The sequence below is a fragment of the Rattus norvegicus genome, chromosome 2 (assembly GCF_036323735.1).
Source record: "Rattus norvegicus strain BN/NHsdMcwi chromosome 2, GRCr8, whole genome shotgun sequence".
In the NCBI taxonomy this organism is placed as follows: Eukaryota; Metazoa; Chordata; class Mammalia; order Rodentia; family Muridae; genus Rattus; species Rattus norvegicus.
Window position 1 is genome coordinate 151,164,564 of NC_086020.1, and position 16,519 is coordinate 151,181,082.

At 35.7% G+C, this 16,519-nt stretch overlaps 1 protein-coding gene across 1 annotated transcript in view; it reads left to right on the forward strand.

Moving 5' to 3' along the window:
* Tgap1l10 (GTPase activating protein testicular GAP1 like 10) overlaps window positions 1–16,519 on the forward strand; it is a 94,812-nt gene that overhangs the window by 39,580 nt on the left and 38,713 nt on the right. Inside the window, exons 20-23 of the mRNA XM_063282810.1 lie at window positions 483–641; window positions 2,324–2,433; window positions 3,527–3,713; window positions 5,188–5,368. Coding sequence (XP_063138880.1) covers window positions 483–641; window positions 2,324–2,433; window positions 3,527–3,713; window positions 5,188–5,368 — 637 coding nt within the window. The remainder of the gene's footprint in view (window positions 1–482; window positions 642–2,323; window positions 2,434–3,526; window positions 3,714–5,187; window positions 5,369–16,519) is intronic.

The following is a 16,519-nucleotide window of genomic DNA, read 5'->3' on the forward strand; positions in this document are numbered from 1 at the left end:
TGCATAGTAAAATTATGGAAGAACGGTAGACATATACTTGGGTTCTTAAATGTGGCAGCACTTGAGACATGTTGAAAAATAAGAAGTCACAGAAAAAGGAAATAAAAGTCTCAGAAATATGGTGAAAAAAATCTTTTGCAAAAATGCAAAAAGTAGGATTCATAATAGGGGCCATGAGAGACAGGAAGTCACATAGTAATTTGAACTCTTAAAGGACAATATCCATATAGTTACTTAGGATGGCATGCTTGAGAAATATATTAATAGGAGGAAACAAACTGTAATAGCGGACCATTCACCAAAATGCTTTGGGGAACAGAGTCTACACCATGATGTTTCAAATTGGGAGACAAGGTAAGGTTCAGTGTCTCAGTTATAACTCTGTATCCAAAACTGCCATAACCGAGGTTCACAATAAATGACTTATTTGGATTCAGATGTGTGTATATCTAATAATACAAACTTATCCTTACCCCACACAGGATATGATGTCTATAATTGCAGAAAAAGGACAAAGTTCTGATCATTTATTCAAAACTATATCTGAAAATTCACAGTGTTCCCTGAGGGACAAGATTGACACAGAAATATGTATTAAGTGGAATGAAGAATGTGTGTTGGTTGTAGCTTCAGTCTTAAAGGTAGGGAAGGGTCTTACATCTCCAACATTAAACATCCCTCTAGAGATGCATACATGTTTTCTGTCCTTGAGTTTACATGGCAATGTCTGTTTCCTGGAACAATGGACACATGACCTCCTGATAAGAGGCATGGAGGATAAAAGCTGACAAACCCATAGAATCTTCACAAAGACAGCGGTGACCAGCTTCTGCTGAGAGTGAACTTCCCCATATATCAAAGGGGGTTTAGTTTGGCGTTACAAATGTCCAAACTGATTTCACCTCTGACAATACCATGTGATGTATTAGCTGAACATGTAATAGTAGTGATAAAAGTGTGTTTTACAAAATACATGCCTTAAGTATTACCAAGACATATCCCTCATAGATAAAAGTTTAAAATGTTAGTCCACCACTGACGTACAAAAGGATAAGACTTTGGATATTGCTCTATGTCCAGCAGATACATGAAATTTTTAAGCTTCTCAATCACAAATAAACGAGCTATTTCAGTTTTGCCAGATATTGACATTCAACTTCCCAGTCAAATAGTCAAGTATTAGCCTAAGCAACACTTAACTTGTCTATGCTCTCAACTTGCCAGTGAGCTGCAGTGACACTAGAGCAAATATCATTCTTTTATTTTTGTTTTAGCCGTGATCTGAGTTCATATTTCAGAACCCTGTGTAGCTATGGCCCAGACACCAAGAGAAAAGTTAATGCTCTGGGATCAACCATGCTTAATAACATTAAGCAAAGGTACCAAATGATTGCTCCTTGGCCCTTGAGATTGCCAAGTGTCTCTGGTTCTCATTGTCAGAAACTTGGGATCACATCCTGGGTAGACAATTAAGATCAGTGACTGAATGTAGCCTTGTGAATTCAAAGCAATTTACAGCTACATGAACACCGGGGATTCTCCCGTTCTTTATCTCTTCTTATGGAGTTCCTGTCTCATTCATGGCATGGCATTGAATCCTTCCCCCATTTCTTCCATACAAGTCCCTCATTAATCCATAAGACTAATTATGGATTAATTATAAGATTATGATTGGCTGTGGCTCCTCCTGCCCTATTACATTCAGATGCTAGATGGAGCCTATCAGAGGGCAGTTATGATGGCAGCTGTCTGGATGTACCACATGGGAGCTGATTTCTGTCAAGGCAGAGAGAGCTTTGGATTGGGAAGTAGAGTGTAGATCTATGATGGCAAGTAGTGCTGTGGACTAGAAGTCAGGAGAGGCAATTTGAAAGGAAAATAGGTTTGTTTCATTGCTATAGCAACTAGGACTCTGCTTCTTTGTTTCAAGTCATAGGTAGGAAAACACAAGATCCTGCATATAGGTTCCACTTTTGAGCCAAGATTGTGGGGAGATGAAAGTTTGGGAAATTTTTCTGGAAGTAGGGTCTCAACCAGTGACTTTCAGCCATACTAATACTACTACAGTAACAACTTTCCTCATGAGTTGGTTATTCCTAACCAGTACATGATTTTGTTGCTGTTCCTAATTAAAAATTTGATATAATATTAATTATAAAAAATGGATAGAATTACTGATATGGAAGATATATGACCCCCAAAAGGATTTTGACACACAAGTTGAGAATCACTGGTCTAAGCTGCTAATTTTAAACAAAAAAGTTTTTCAACTACTTTCTCAAATGTACATTAACCATTCCTTTTTTTATTTCCATTAAAAAAGGACTTTATTTCAAATATAGAAGGAAGCCTCCTGACTTCCAGTTTATATGAAAATTGGCTCACCATCCCAGATGAACGAACCCTGGCTGGAAAAATTAGTGCTATTCAAAGGTAATGATACAGTTAAGCATGTGGGGAACTGCACATATATAGAAGCAGTGCTTTTGTAAGATTCATAGGCTTGTGTTTACAGGATTATAAGCTGGAATGATGTCCCATGCCAAGAGGTTTACATAGCTCATTCTTGTATTTTCAGTTTTTAAAAATGTGCATTTCTCAAGCTAGAGTGTTGAATCATGTCTGTAACCCCACTTGGGAGTCCTCTCCTTTAATACTCTTATGGTTTAGAAGACAGCCTATGTAACACATTGTGTGCACATCAGCATAGAGTATGGTTTTAGTTCCTGTGTGAGACACATTAAAAGAAGTATGTGTGTATAATACCTGTGGGATACATGCTTCATAGCATTATTGCCATGCTATTGTGAATATTTCACTTGTTAAGTATGTCATTGATTAGAACATGAAGCTATAACTGAGTTCTTCTTTCTCAACTACAACCACCTAGAGAAGTTTAAGTCAGGTACATCACTAACTTCTTTGAATTATTCTCCTGTGCGATGATCCATAGGAAGATTTCCTATTTAAGAGGAGCATTGAGCTCCCATTGCATAGGACCTCTACATCTCTCCCTTGACTGTAAAAGAAGCTTTCATAACTGCATTGTGTAGGGTCCCTAGTGTGTTTTCTGCTCCTTATATTCTAGAGTGTCAGAAGGGTGTTACCTCGATTCATACTACATTACACATTAAATTTGTATCATGGTGGCTGGAAAGATGTTTTGCTGTTAAATATTACTGGATGTTTTCACACGTAGAACACACATAGTCTGCAACAATATTCATTCTCTTAATACCAGGGATCCTGACACATTTCTCTAGCTTCTCTAGGTAGCAGTCTTACTTCTAGTATACAGAAATTCATACATATTTTTAAAAAGTTTCCCATGATTATATTCAGAAAAATCAGCTGTAGAAAATATGTTATGTAATACTCTAGTTATACATTCTTATATCTTTGATTTCTGATTAAACTTGAGTTGGTCTACAAAATGTTTACCTTGTGTTTTTTTTTTGTAGTTCATTTTGTAACTAACATTACTCCAAAGCTGATCCAACATAACATTCTCGTTTTCGTTGTTTAGCCTTCTACAACAGATCCCAGAACCAAACTTTATACTACTGAAATATCTCATTTGTCTATTAGTGATAATAAAAGACTCGCCCATGAATAAGCTAGATACTAAAAGGTTATCGATCCGCCTTGCTCCGCATGTCCTATGGGGTTGGACTTCTAGCAATTCATTATTTGGGAAAGTTGTCTCAAGAAAGGTAAAGGGATCTTATTTTTGCCTATGGAAACAAAATTCTAATTGTGATACAGGAATTTGGAACCCTTGATAAAGATCATAACTGCAAAAGGAAACCTTAGGATTGCATTCTTCTAGAGTGGAGAGGAATATATTTTGATCTATTTCAGGAAGTGTGGGAAGGGAGATTGTTGATATAGAATAAAGTAAGTGAATCATTTCTTTCTTTTGTTTTTCCTTCTTTCTTCTTAGATATTGATTTTAGATATTAATGTTTTACACAGCCATATGCTGCACTTAGAATGGTAGTCCAAGAAATGTTGTGTGTTATCTTGTATGCTTTCCATTATTTTAACACTGCCATATTTCAGGTACACTTTCATGTTCCCCAGATCTACTGTAGCTGTTAATTTTATATAAACCCATACACATTAATATTTTTCACTAATTTCTTTACTCTATAACCTGATTGCAGTCCTTTCATCCAAGGCCCATCTTCACAACCACGTCTTCCATCCATTCTCCTTTAACTCTGTAGTGTAGAACTTCCATGGACACCAACTCACTCTCATACAACAATTCACAACAGGAATAAGTGCATCTATGCCAACTGAAGCCAGACAACGCAATCCAGCTAAAAGAAGCCAATCCAGTGGTAGACAAGAGAGGGACAGCCAATCCCTGCACACTAATTAAGGGAACTACCTGAGATCAAACCGCACATCTGCTACATATACGTAGGGGTGCCTAGATCTTGCTGCTGGACCATATGAAGCAGGGAGTTCCTGCAGATTCAAAGCTGAAAGATCACAACAATTAAAGGCAACAACAAGATACCAGGTTATAGAAGGACAGGCATTTCTGGGGAGTTCCAGTAATGATGGTGTAGCAAAATCCAGAGGACTTGAACCAGACCAAGTGACTTATTTCAATGCACATTTGCAAGTAAACCTGTTTGGCCAAAAGGGTATAATGTGTAACACCTAATGGCAAAACACATCTCACACAGTGCATTTTTACAGATGTTCTCAAATTTTAGTTTGATTTTTTAAATTTTGACTTTAAATTTTAGACTTTATTTGATTGTAATTTTTGAAATTTATGGAGGGAGGTTGATACCAATGGCGATATAAAAGGATTGATAAATGAAATGAGAATTACTTTATACTATTATGAATACTTTACACACCGCTCCTCCATAAAACTCAAGAAACCACTGTCATCAATTTGATTCACTCACAGTATTTAGCACCATGTCAGTTCTGAGATGTTGCTTTGGTGGAGTAGCCTTCTATTCCTTGCAATCTACATGAAACTTTAACAAGTTTTAGTAAAATGCCAAGAACATAGAGCACCCATTTCAGAAACTTCATTTCATGGGTTCCTATCCGTTTGTGGCAACTGTTATTTTTCTCATAATTTTGGATTTCATTTTTAAGTTTCCATTTTGTAAACTCTGTGAAATGACACTCTTGAATTTGTCTTGTGTATTACAGATATCTCTTGTGCAAATTATGATTGACAATTATATTCATATATTTGAAAATGATAATAAATATTGCATCCACATGGACAAAAGGTCTGATGGATTAAAGACATCTGCGGATTTCATTAATTCTTCTGGCAAATCAACTACTATGAATGAAATCATAGGTGGACACAATAGAAAAACCTGTTGCAATGATAAAATTTAAATATTTCATATGTTGCTCTATAGGAATGGTCCTTCAGGTATGAAAAGATTTATTTAGACATCAAGGGAATGGAAGGACAATATCATTCTGTGATTTCATATATTTGTAATTCTCAAAGGATCAAAGAGGTCACAAAATTATATTAGAATATGGGAAATGTTTTAAACAAAAATTTCATTAAATTATGCTTAAATATATGCTATATATATTTATATACTCATATAATTATGTGCATCTATATACATAGAGTTAAGTATAATAAACTATTTACCACCATAAGAAAGCAACAATATTGTCTTTTTCCCCATGTTTCCTAATTCATAGGATATATCATTCATATGAAAATATTATTTTGGATGAGATCATGTAGAAACAATTATTTGATTCATGTATCCATTAAAACATTCTGCATGTGTAAGCCCTGTACCACTGTCAACATGCTTAGCTATCCTACTGTAAAAGTACTAATTTTTTTTAAATTCCTATGAGAGACAATCTTGCCAAATTTTTAGCATTGGTATAAATATTAAATTGAAGAGGATCCACTTAAAAAGATATGTGAAGAATGATAGAGGCTAAAACACTCGTGATCATTAGTTAGTGACACTCAAATTCATATCCATTGATAACTCAAGTAATTCTTTGTATAGATTTAAGAAAACATATTGAAATATTACTCTTTTATTTTAATCGTGCTTCATATTCTTTTTTAATTTATACTATTTTTTAATGATACATTCCAAATCACAATTCAAAATATTCATTACTTAAAGTGCACAAAGGGACGTCTTGCAAACTTTTTTAAAATTTTTATTAGATATATTTCTTTACTTACATTACAAATGTTATTCCCCTTCCCTATTTCCTGTCCATAATCCCCCAAGCCCTCCCCTAACCCTCCCCCATACAGGTATTCCCCCTACACATCCCCCTTTCTGTCAACCCCATATTCCCCTGGATTGGGGTCCAACCTTGGCAGCACCAAGCGCTTCCCTTCCAATGGTGACCCAATAAGGCTCTTCTCTGCTACATATGCAGTTGGAGCCCTGAGTCAGTCCATGTATAGACTTTCGGAGGTTGTTTAGTCCCTGAAAGCATGCTTGGTTGGCAAAGTTGTTTTTATGGTGTTGCAAGCTCTCTCAATTCTTTTATACTCCCTCTAATTCTACCCAAGGGGGTCCTGTTCTCAGTTCAGTGGTTTACTGCAAACATTGACCTCGGTATTAGACATGCTCTGGATATGTCTCTCAGAAGAGATCTGTATCCAGTTCTTTTCTGCATGCATTTTTTTCAGCTGTGACAATATTATCTACTTTTCGTGGATGTATATAAATGGGCCACATGAGAGGCAGGCTCTGAATGACCATTCCTTGAGTTGCTGCTCAAAACTTTGCTTCCATATCCCCTCTTAAGGATATTTTTACCCCTGTTAAGAAGGAGTGGAAGCATACATATATTGGTCATTCTTCTACTTAAGATTCCTGTGGTCAGTGGATTGCATCTTGGGTAATTCAAGCTTTTTGACTAATATCCACTTATCCATGAGAAAATACCTAGTGTGTTTTTCTGTGAGTCATTTACCTCACTTGGTATGATATTTCCTAGTTCATTCCATTTGCTTAGGAATTTCATGAAGTCATAGTTTTTGATAGCTAAGTAGTAGTACTCCATGGTGTAGATGTACCACAGTTTTTGAATCCATTCCACTGTTTCAATGGCATCTGGGTTTTTTCCTTCTCCTGGCTATTATAAATATGGCTGTTATGAACATAGTGGAGCATGTATCTTTGTTGTATGTTGGAAGATCTTTTGGGTATATGCGCAGGAGAGCTATAGCTGGGTCCTCAGGTTGTGGAATGTCCAATTTTTGAGAAACCTCCAGACTGATTTCCAGAGTGGTTGTACCAGTTTGCAATCCCACCAAAACTCGAGGGGCGTTCCTCTTTCTCCACATCCTGTCCAGCATATGCTGTCACCTGAAATTTTTATCTTAGCCATTCTGAGTAGTGTGAGGTGGAATCTCAGTGTTGTTTTGATTTGCATTTATCTGAACTGCATGAATCTATCATCTGAGAATATTTTTCTAACAATGACATTTTTTGTTTCATTTAGCAGGAAAGAACAGAACAACTACCACCTATAAGTGGTAGAGGATGACTGGAAGACATTCTAAGATCATTCTATTTTCATGTTCTTGTCTACCTCCTACTAAATCGTAGCAGAAGATATTATTTCAAGATCCTACTTCTGCTTTTATTTCACCATATTAGTTACAAATAGTTTTCCCTCATTTAAGTTATTTTATGTTGTATATTATACATTGTTTTCTATTATAATAAATGTTATTAAATTGTGTTATTCTTACACTGCAATGTGCCTTGATTATAATTCTCCATAATCTTTCGGATATAGCATTTTTCAGTCTGCAGCCCATTTCTAGTACTAGTTTTCCCACCTCAGTTACCAAAGTATTGCCAGAAGCTAATGACATTAAAAACCCCTCAGCGTTATGACTAGAATCCAGTGTGATACAAAGTTCTAAATAAAATTCTAGTAACAATAAAAATTAATCACCACACTTGATGAAATTAGAGGTGGATCATGGTTTTTAGAATATACAAAATGACCTGAAAAAATACGCGACTTAGCAATTGAGATACAGCCTTTGGGACATGAATTTGGGTCATCAAAACATACTGTAAAAAAACAAACAAAACTGGGTATTGTAGCACCAGCATCTCTAGACCAGAAGCTTCTACAAGGATGGAAATCAGAATTGGAGACAGTAATTAACAAGAAATTTTTGCCCAGATATTCCGGACATGTTTTTCAGTAATGATCAAAAAGACCTGTGATGAAAGAGAAAAAGAGGGAGAGAGGGAGAGGGAGAGGAAGAGGAAGACGGAGAGGGAGAGGGAAACGGAGAAGGAGAGGGAGTGGGAGTGGGAGAGGGATAGGGGAACAGAGAGAGAGAGAGAGAGAGAGAGAGAGAGAGAGAGAGAGAGAGAGAGAGAGGGAGGATAGAGAGAAAGGCAAATACTGGAGGCTCTTAAATTTCAATAAGCTCAAAGCCGTAAATTCATCACTAGTGATGTGCTCTGTATATGTTTTACACACACACAAACATATAGGCATACATATACACACACATACATGCACTACACACACATATCTATATGCATTACATACACTCAGAAATGGACAGAAGTATACAGTACATTTGTTATATCTGTGACCTCATCATGGAATATTTTTATTCAAAAATTGTCTATCATGAAATGGTCTGTAATACAAATTAGAAATATGGAAGTCTCAGAAGAAACCTCCAATTAAGTAATTGATAATTTCCATAATTACTCTTTATAGATACCTCCTGAACCACCATTCTTATATGTTTATAATATTATCATTGATTACTATTATTATTTTAAAATGTTTATTGAAAGTTCAACTATAGCACTGTAGGCTGACTTTTCTCCCTTCAGTCCCTGAAATTTAAATTATTTCAATATTGTTTTATATATTTATTTATGTATATATGTATCTTTGAAAATATGAATACATGTTGAGTCCATTTTCTTGTGTGTGTGAACATGTTTTCCATGATGTTCAGTGTGTATTAGATAATCCACATGCAGATCGTTTCTGGAAAAATTACTATTCTGGCAATCATATTAGCTGCCGATCATTTTTGACACATCAAATTTTGACCATTGTCTCAATACTTCTTGGTACTGCTGTCATTGTGGTTTTGCACCCTTTTTTATGAAAGGCAATTTCAAAACAGACTTTCAAGTATGCTGCCCTGTCCAGTCTTTGTAACCCCTTTTCTACAATGTTCCCTGAGCTATGGAGAGTTTAGCTATAATGTACATATATTCACAAGTGTTAGGTACTCCACTATGCACTTCTCTCTTCAGTGTGTGCATTTTTGTTTTCTGTAATGTTCTTCATTTTTGTACTAAGAAACTTCTTTGATGATGGATGATGGCCCCACCTATTGGTGGATGTAAGAGTAATATTTAGAATGCTGTAAAGAACTTGGTGACTTAGTAAATTTATGCGATATATATTAAGATTTATTACATCAGGAGCTCCGTAAATCTGTCTAGATTTCTTGCACCAGCCATGATTTTAATACTTTTGAGAGAAATTCTTTCATTTGCTAAAGTATTTCATGGGACTTTTCCCAAAATATGGATGTTTTAGATAGTACTTGGATTCCTGTCAGATATGGGGGCTTGAGTGCCTGTTGCCAAATAAATCTTACAGGGATGTCTCAGCAATAAACTGATTCTGTGTGGATATGTCTTAGAAACTTCTTTCTTTACGTCACAGTTCTAAGGTACATAAAGCAGTATGCAGGATGAAATGTTAGGGAAGAAACTGATAGTTGTACCCATCTTGAACACCTATGAAATATGCCAAGAACCAGTATCAGATATCAGAATAGGTGCAATAAGGGGCACTACACCTCAATTGTAAACAATTGCACTTTGATTAGACTTCAATGTAATTTCTTTACCACAGCATTGAACATAGTTCTGGGTCTTTCATTTGTTTTCTCAGAAATAAATGATATTCCTAAGTACCGCTATAGATCAACATTTTATACCTTGTTAATTCTCTTTAGGATCATATGTTCAGGTCCTTTGCCTTGTCCAAGTCACATATTTTCACTCCTCTTTTACAAGATAAATTCATTTTCCTAGGAAATTATGAATGAAATAGAAATATGCAATTCCTTCATTTGTGGCTACTTTTTTTTCTTCTTTCCACATCTGAAATTAGCCATAATTGATTGTAGTCTGAAATGTTAATAGCTGAAATTTCAAGTAAGAAGAGAATGCTTTCTATACTGAGTTAAGTGAAGAACATTTAGCAGTGACAGTCTTATTTGGGCAAGGATGATAATCATTCTATCACCTAGAGTTTCCTTACAGAGTCTGCTGCCCATCCTCTAGGTACTTGTCAACTATTATGGAACCAATGGCTTGCTCTGCACATCTAAGGTCATACACAATGGACTCTTTTTTCCTACAGCATTTGTAAACAAATAGGAAAATATTACACCTGAATGATGTCAGGGGGACACACATTAGTATTGAAGTAGTCAAAGTTCTCTTATGAAGATCAGATGATAGTAAACATAATGTGCCTAAATATTCCATAAAAATATTCATATATCTTATAAACTCGACATGTAACAACATAAATAATTTACCCACAAAGTGACTATTTCTTCTTAAAAAAAATCACAAACTTGCTGTAATGTAAATCAATGAAACCCCATCATCACAGTTAACTTCAAAATATTAAGTGTCTGGTAGAAATTCTAAGTAAATTTCTATTTTAATAAAAAAACAAACAAAAAAAAGAACAGAAAAAAAACAAAGTATAAAACCAAAAACAACAACAAAAATATCTTATAAATTGAAGAGATATCAGATAATGGAAATATTTCCCCATGCTCATGAATCAGTAAGATTTATAAAATGAAAAACCTAGATTGCCATATAATACCCTTTTGATTCTATCATTTAAAGCTGAATAAATTGTATAAAACTTTTGATTTTATTAGGACAAAAAATATTATAGAATTGATTTTTTCCCACTTTCCTTGCAGTCTTCTAACATGAGCCCTTGAACTCACCCATAAAGCCTCTCCAACATGACTGCCAAAACTTTAACTGAACAACTTCTACAACAAGGAACATGTAAAAATTAATGGTACCTGAATCGTACACAAAGAAATGTAGGCTATTGCATTGTAACAAGTGTATGCAATTGTATCGAAAACAAGTGTATTTTTTCGATGTGGGAAAACGTGATGGAAACTTTTTTTAATCCAAACTGGTAGTGTCTATATTATTGGTTTGAGAGAGTTAATGCTTAGAGTTATTAATGAGCAGTATATAAAGGTCCTTGTAATTTTGTTGCCATATACTTTCCCCCCTTTTTTGATGAATGACTACAGGGTTTTTATCATTTTTGTTCTCTTCAATATATACCTTATCTTCCGACTGCTGTTTTCCTTTTGTAGAACAAGATTGTTGATGAGAAATGGCTTACTGGTTACTACGCTGTGTAATGTTTCTCCTTTTTGGCTGATATGAATGATACTTTGGCTGAGTAATAAAGTCTAGGAAGCATCTGTATTCTTTGATAACATGGAGGAGGTTGATCCAGGCCCAAATGTATTTTAGAATGTGAATTGAAATGTCAGGTGTTGCTCGAATGAAGTCAGCTTTATAAGTGACTTGGTCATTTTCCTTCATAAAGTATTGTTTTTTTAATTCTCTCTTCAGTTATTCTTTGATTATTCTGTCTCTACTTGATGTTTTCTATGCTCCTATTATTTTAACATGTTTACCTTTCTGATTTTGGGGAAAATGTTCTCAGACAAACCATATGCAAATTGTTATTGAGGCAGGTTTATTCTCATGCTTATTGTAGTGTCCTGAAATTCTGAATGAGGGACCTGTCTCAGATGGTTCTGATGAGTTAATAAAGATTTTGATAACGAGTGTCTAGGCGGTGCAGACAGAGGCAGCAGTTTTAGAATGCTTGATAAAAGGACCAGGGAGGAAGGAGGCATGGAGATTCACCAGGACAAAAACAAAGGAGAGTGGTTCAGGACAGAGAAGCAGCTGACACGGACAAGCCAGTGTAAAAGCCGGCCCTGGACGGCTGCCCAATGGGGTCCAGGGCAACAAAGAGGAATATAGACTTCAGCAAGTAATAATGTGGGAATATCAGAGGGGGACAGTTTAGGCACTTGTAGGTTAGGAAGTGGTCTCGCCATTGAGATGAAAAAGGCATATAAAAACAAAGACTGTTTGTATGTGTCTTTCACTTGAGTATATAAAGCATTGGGGAGGTAGGAGAAATGCACCTCAGCCCATCAGCATTTGGAATCACTTGAGTAGTATTTGCTGGTTGCAGAAACAGATGTTGTTCAATATGGAAGTAATAACTTACTCTTAAAAATAAATTGGAAATTCACGAATGTAAAATATGACCTGTGCCTTAAGACTAAGAGGTCAACATGATAGTTAAAACTTTGTAAGCGATTATTTTAATTTTAGTAGTTTGTCACTTTTCTATTCTTCCAGTGAAAATAGTTACTACCAATGCTGTCTGCTGTACCAGGAAACTGTAAGAGCTGTACCCAGCGACCTATGAAGAACGGACTGTGCAAACCTATAAGGAAATATTCTCCTGTTTGCTGATTATTTTCTGCTCTAAGGACACAGGGTTTGGGACTCTTGATCTGAGATTAAAAGAATTTATGTAAATTTGAGGAGTTTTGATGATTATTAACAGTGAGCAAAGCCTTGATGATGTACGTTTGCTCAATAAAAGACAGGGTTACAGCTCTCTAGTTGGGAAAATTTAAGAGCATGAAAGGGGAGAAGAAAGAATGATTATTGAGAAGCTTAAGGAATGGTGAGAAAGGAGAAGAAAATAAAAAATGATGAGAATCTTCAATAAACAGAATCCCTGAAATAGTAGCTTGCATCTACTTCTGGCCCCAAGTGATTCCTGAATCAGCACTGTTACCATTCCCACTAAGGACCCTCCCTATGCTGACGAGGTTCCTCAGCACTGGGTCATAGACAGAATCAGAGAATTTTGTAGACATACGCATAATTCAACATAATATTTCAGACCAAAATTCACTTACAATTTTGTAAACCTATTGGTTGCTTTCATTACAAGCATGTATAAAAACTTCCAGGATTATAAAATATCATAATGATGAAGGTGGTGTTCAGGTCAAATCCATGTTGGATAATCCGAGTTCTATATCTGAGGTGCATTGTGTCTCCAGCAATAGGTAAAGTCTTTAACACTCTAGAAAACATCCGAGGGCAATGGCCTACATTGTTTTGAGAGTCTCATTAACAGTACCAAAGCAACAGAAAAAATAAAACTGAATGTTTATTTTTTTATGCCAAGTTTTGGTGCCATTGTAGACAGTCTATGAGCTTTTGTGGGGACATTTTTAGTCAAAGTGTCATAGCACACATGTGAGTGTGTTTGCGTGTGCATGTGTTTGTGTGTGTGTATGTGTGTCTATAATTATGTACACATATTTGTACTATTTTTTATTTCTGTAAATAATAGAGGAACATAATTTTTATGCTTCTTATCACTTCTCTTGCTGTTTCCCTCTCTAGGATCTCTACGCGATATGAAATGGTCCCTTTTATTTTTGACTTCTTCAGTTTTCCTTCCTGTATGTTTGCATGTAAAATTTGAAGTTAACAATCATAGATGAGAGGGAATTTTCAGTATTTGCCTTTATCAGTTTGGTATACCAACTTAAAACAATTATGATATTTATAGGTCTATCAATTTACTTTCAAGTGTCATTTCCGGTTTTTAACGATTGAATGGGCTTGTACAGTATATATATATATATATATATATATATATATATATATATATATATATATCACAATTTTGTTTATTTATTCATCAATTTAAAAACATTCACACTGTTTCCATATCTTAAATATTGTGAATAAACTGGCAATGAGCATACATTGTGTGCTGGCTCTGCACCCTGTCCTACACCCAGAGGAAGCCTGACTCACAGGTGCTGTGAAATGAACAGGATGACAGGAGAGGCCAAAACATGTAATCCAACACCTGAAGGAACTGGATCCCCCAGGATCTAGAGACATAGGAACCTGGCCCAGCCAGTGGAACAGCTGAACATGGCCTGAACCTGGACACAGAGCACACCTGGCACGCTGTCTCTGCATCCACTATTACAACACCCAGAGGAAACTCAACTCCCAGAGGCTCTGAAATTCACAGGATCTCAGGATCCCAGGATCACAAAGGAAGCTTGACGCCAGGAGATTTCACACAACCAGTACCACTGGAGCTCTGATGAACTCAACATTACATTTGAGGTCACAACATTTTTCCCAATACACAGCATAACTATGACCACACAGAACTCAAAGAAACACAGATCTGTGCCCAGCCAGAGAAACGGGTTACTTTCAAGTTGCTCCACTGACTGGAGTAAACCCAGGGATCTGGATCCTCACCTAGTCTTGCAACACTGTGAGAATACTTGACTCCAAGGAGCTCTAACACACCCAGGATCTCAGGACCTCAGGATCACAGGTTGCAAGACTCACAGAATCACAGAAACAGCTGAACTCTGGGGAGTTCTGTCACAACCAGTATCATAGTAGAGACAGGCTCCAGTCACAGACAGCAATGGGCAGGTAGCACTAGAGATAACCAGGGGGAAAGAGGCAAGCACAAGATTGAAAACAACAGAAACCAAGGCTACTTGGAATCATCAGAACACAGTTCTCCCAATACAGAATGTCCTAAACATAACAAAGGCAATATCGAGCAAACCAGTAGGCACCTTCAAAATAAATGGACAGAAAGTTGAAACAATCACACTAAAACCAGGGACTAGACAAGGCTTCCCACTCTCTCCCTACTTATTCAAATATACTACTCGAAGTCTTAGCAGAGCAATCAGACAAAAATGTACCTTAGTGTTTGGTCTACCATCTGCAAAAGCACTTTGTTTTTTGTCCTAGGAAATAAAGCGATCATTTTACAATTAGTAATACTTTCTCCAATCCTGGCTCCAGTGTAAAGGCATGTTTATAATAACTAACTTGATTCTCACAGTAGTGTATTGAAATAAAGACATTTTTGTCTTGATTCCTCCAGATCATGTGAACTAACTTTTAACTCAAAAGTGGGTTCATGGAAAGTACTCATGGTAGCAATGTTCAATACCAATTCCTAAAACTTCAAAGTTGTCACGTGAGTAGAGGTATGCTCTGAACTGCCAGGACAATGTTTTATGCAAATTTTCAATATCCAAGAAATAAGAAAGTATTATATTCCTGACTATCTAATTGTTTTGCAGACGATGATGATGACCACAACATTTTGTTTTAAACTTGTCTGGCTTCAAGCTAAAATCTATGAACGCTCTGATTTTCAACAGTGTTATTATTTCCAATATATACATTATGTTCTTTAAAACTTCTCTCAATGTTTTAACATCGATTTTCATTAGGAAGGAATGAAGCTAAAAATATGCTCATTTATTTCTAATTTTCTTTATCATGAAACTAGTTCATGAAACTATCATGAAACTGGTACATTTTATAAAGTAACTTTATGTTATTTTTGAAATGTTTGGTGACCACCACTGACTGCTGTTTCTCCGTCACACTTTGATTTCTAGGGATCTTAAAGTATGTCTATGAAAATTTTGGTGTCATTGTACATAGTTCTTGAAAGATAAAACATGATTTGGTCAGAGTGATATTCATATAGGAAAAGTATACATGAAATTTTAAATCATATGAGTAGGGCACAGTAAAAAAAACCTACAAAAATAGTAATCACTCCATTATTACTGGAAAGTATGTTATTTGGAGAAAAATGTTCAGCAGCATATGGAAGCGTTCAGAGCAGAGAAAGAGAAAAAGACTGTGTATGAACGAGGCTGACTGGTGCAGAATGGGGAACATCTGAGTAGAAAATGGGAGACGCCTGTGGTAGGAAGAAAAACACACCCTCAATAAAGTAGAGGACATTCGAGAACATAGATTTGATTCTGTATTTCTTTTATTACTTGCACTACAATGTATTTCCTTACAGTTAGAATTACGTAGCAGACAATCTCCATGAAAAAAATTGTAGTTTGATAGACTTGTGCTATCTTCATTAGTTCTGTGTAACTACACACATCAGTTGAAATACAGTTTGCAAAAGGTATAATTTGACACTATCACTCAAATTCCTTTGTTTTAAAATCATAAACCTTCTAAGATTACATGATCGTTTTATGAGGATAATGTACATAACGTATACTGTTTTAATTATGACATTTACACATTATCTCCCAGGTTGGTTCATTCTCCATGCTTTGAGTCTCTAGGATTTACTATAAAAATGTAACTATACACTCATAATTATCTATTCTTTATTGTAGATCTCAGTGTTGTCTGACTTTCAGCATTCTGAATTTATCTCACTTAAGCACATTTATCTTTAAAGTAATTGTGAGTTTTGTCTCTGTTAGATATTAAGGCCCACAGAGTTCATGGTATCTGAATACTGAATTTTTCTT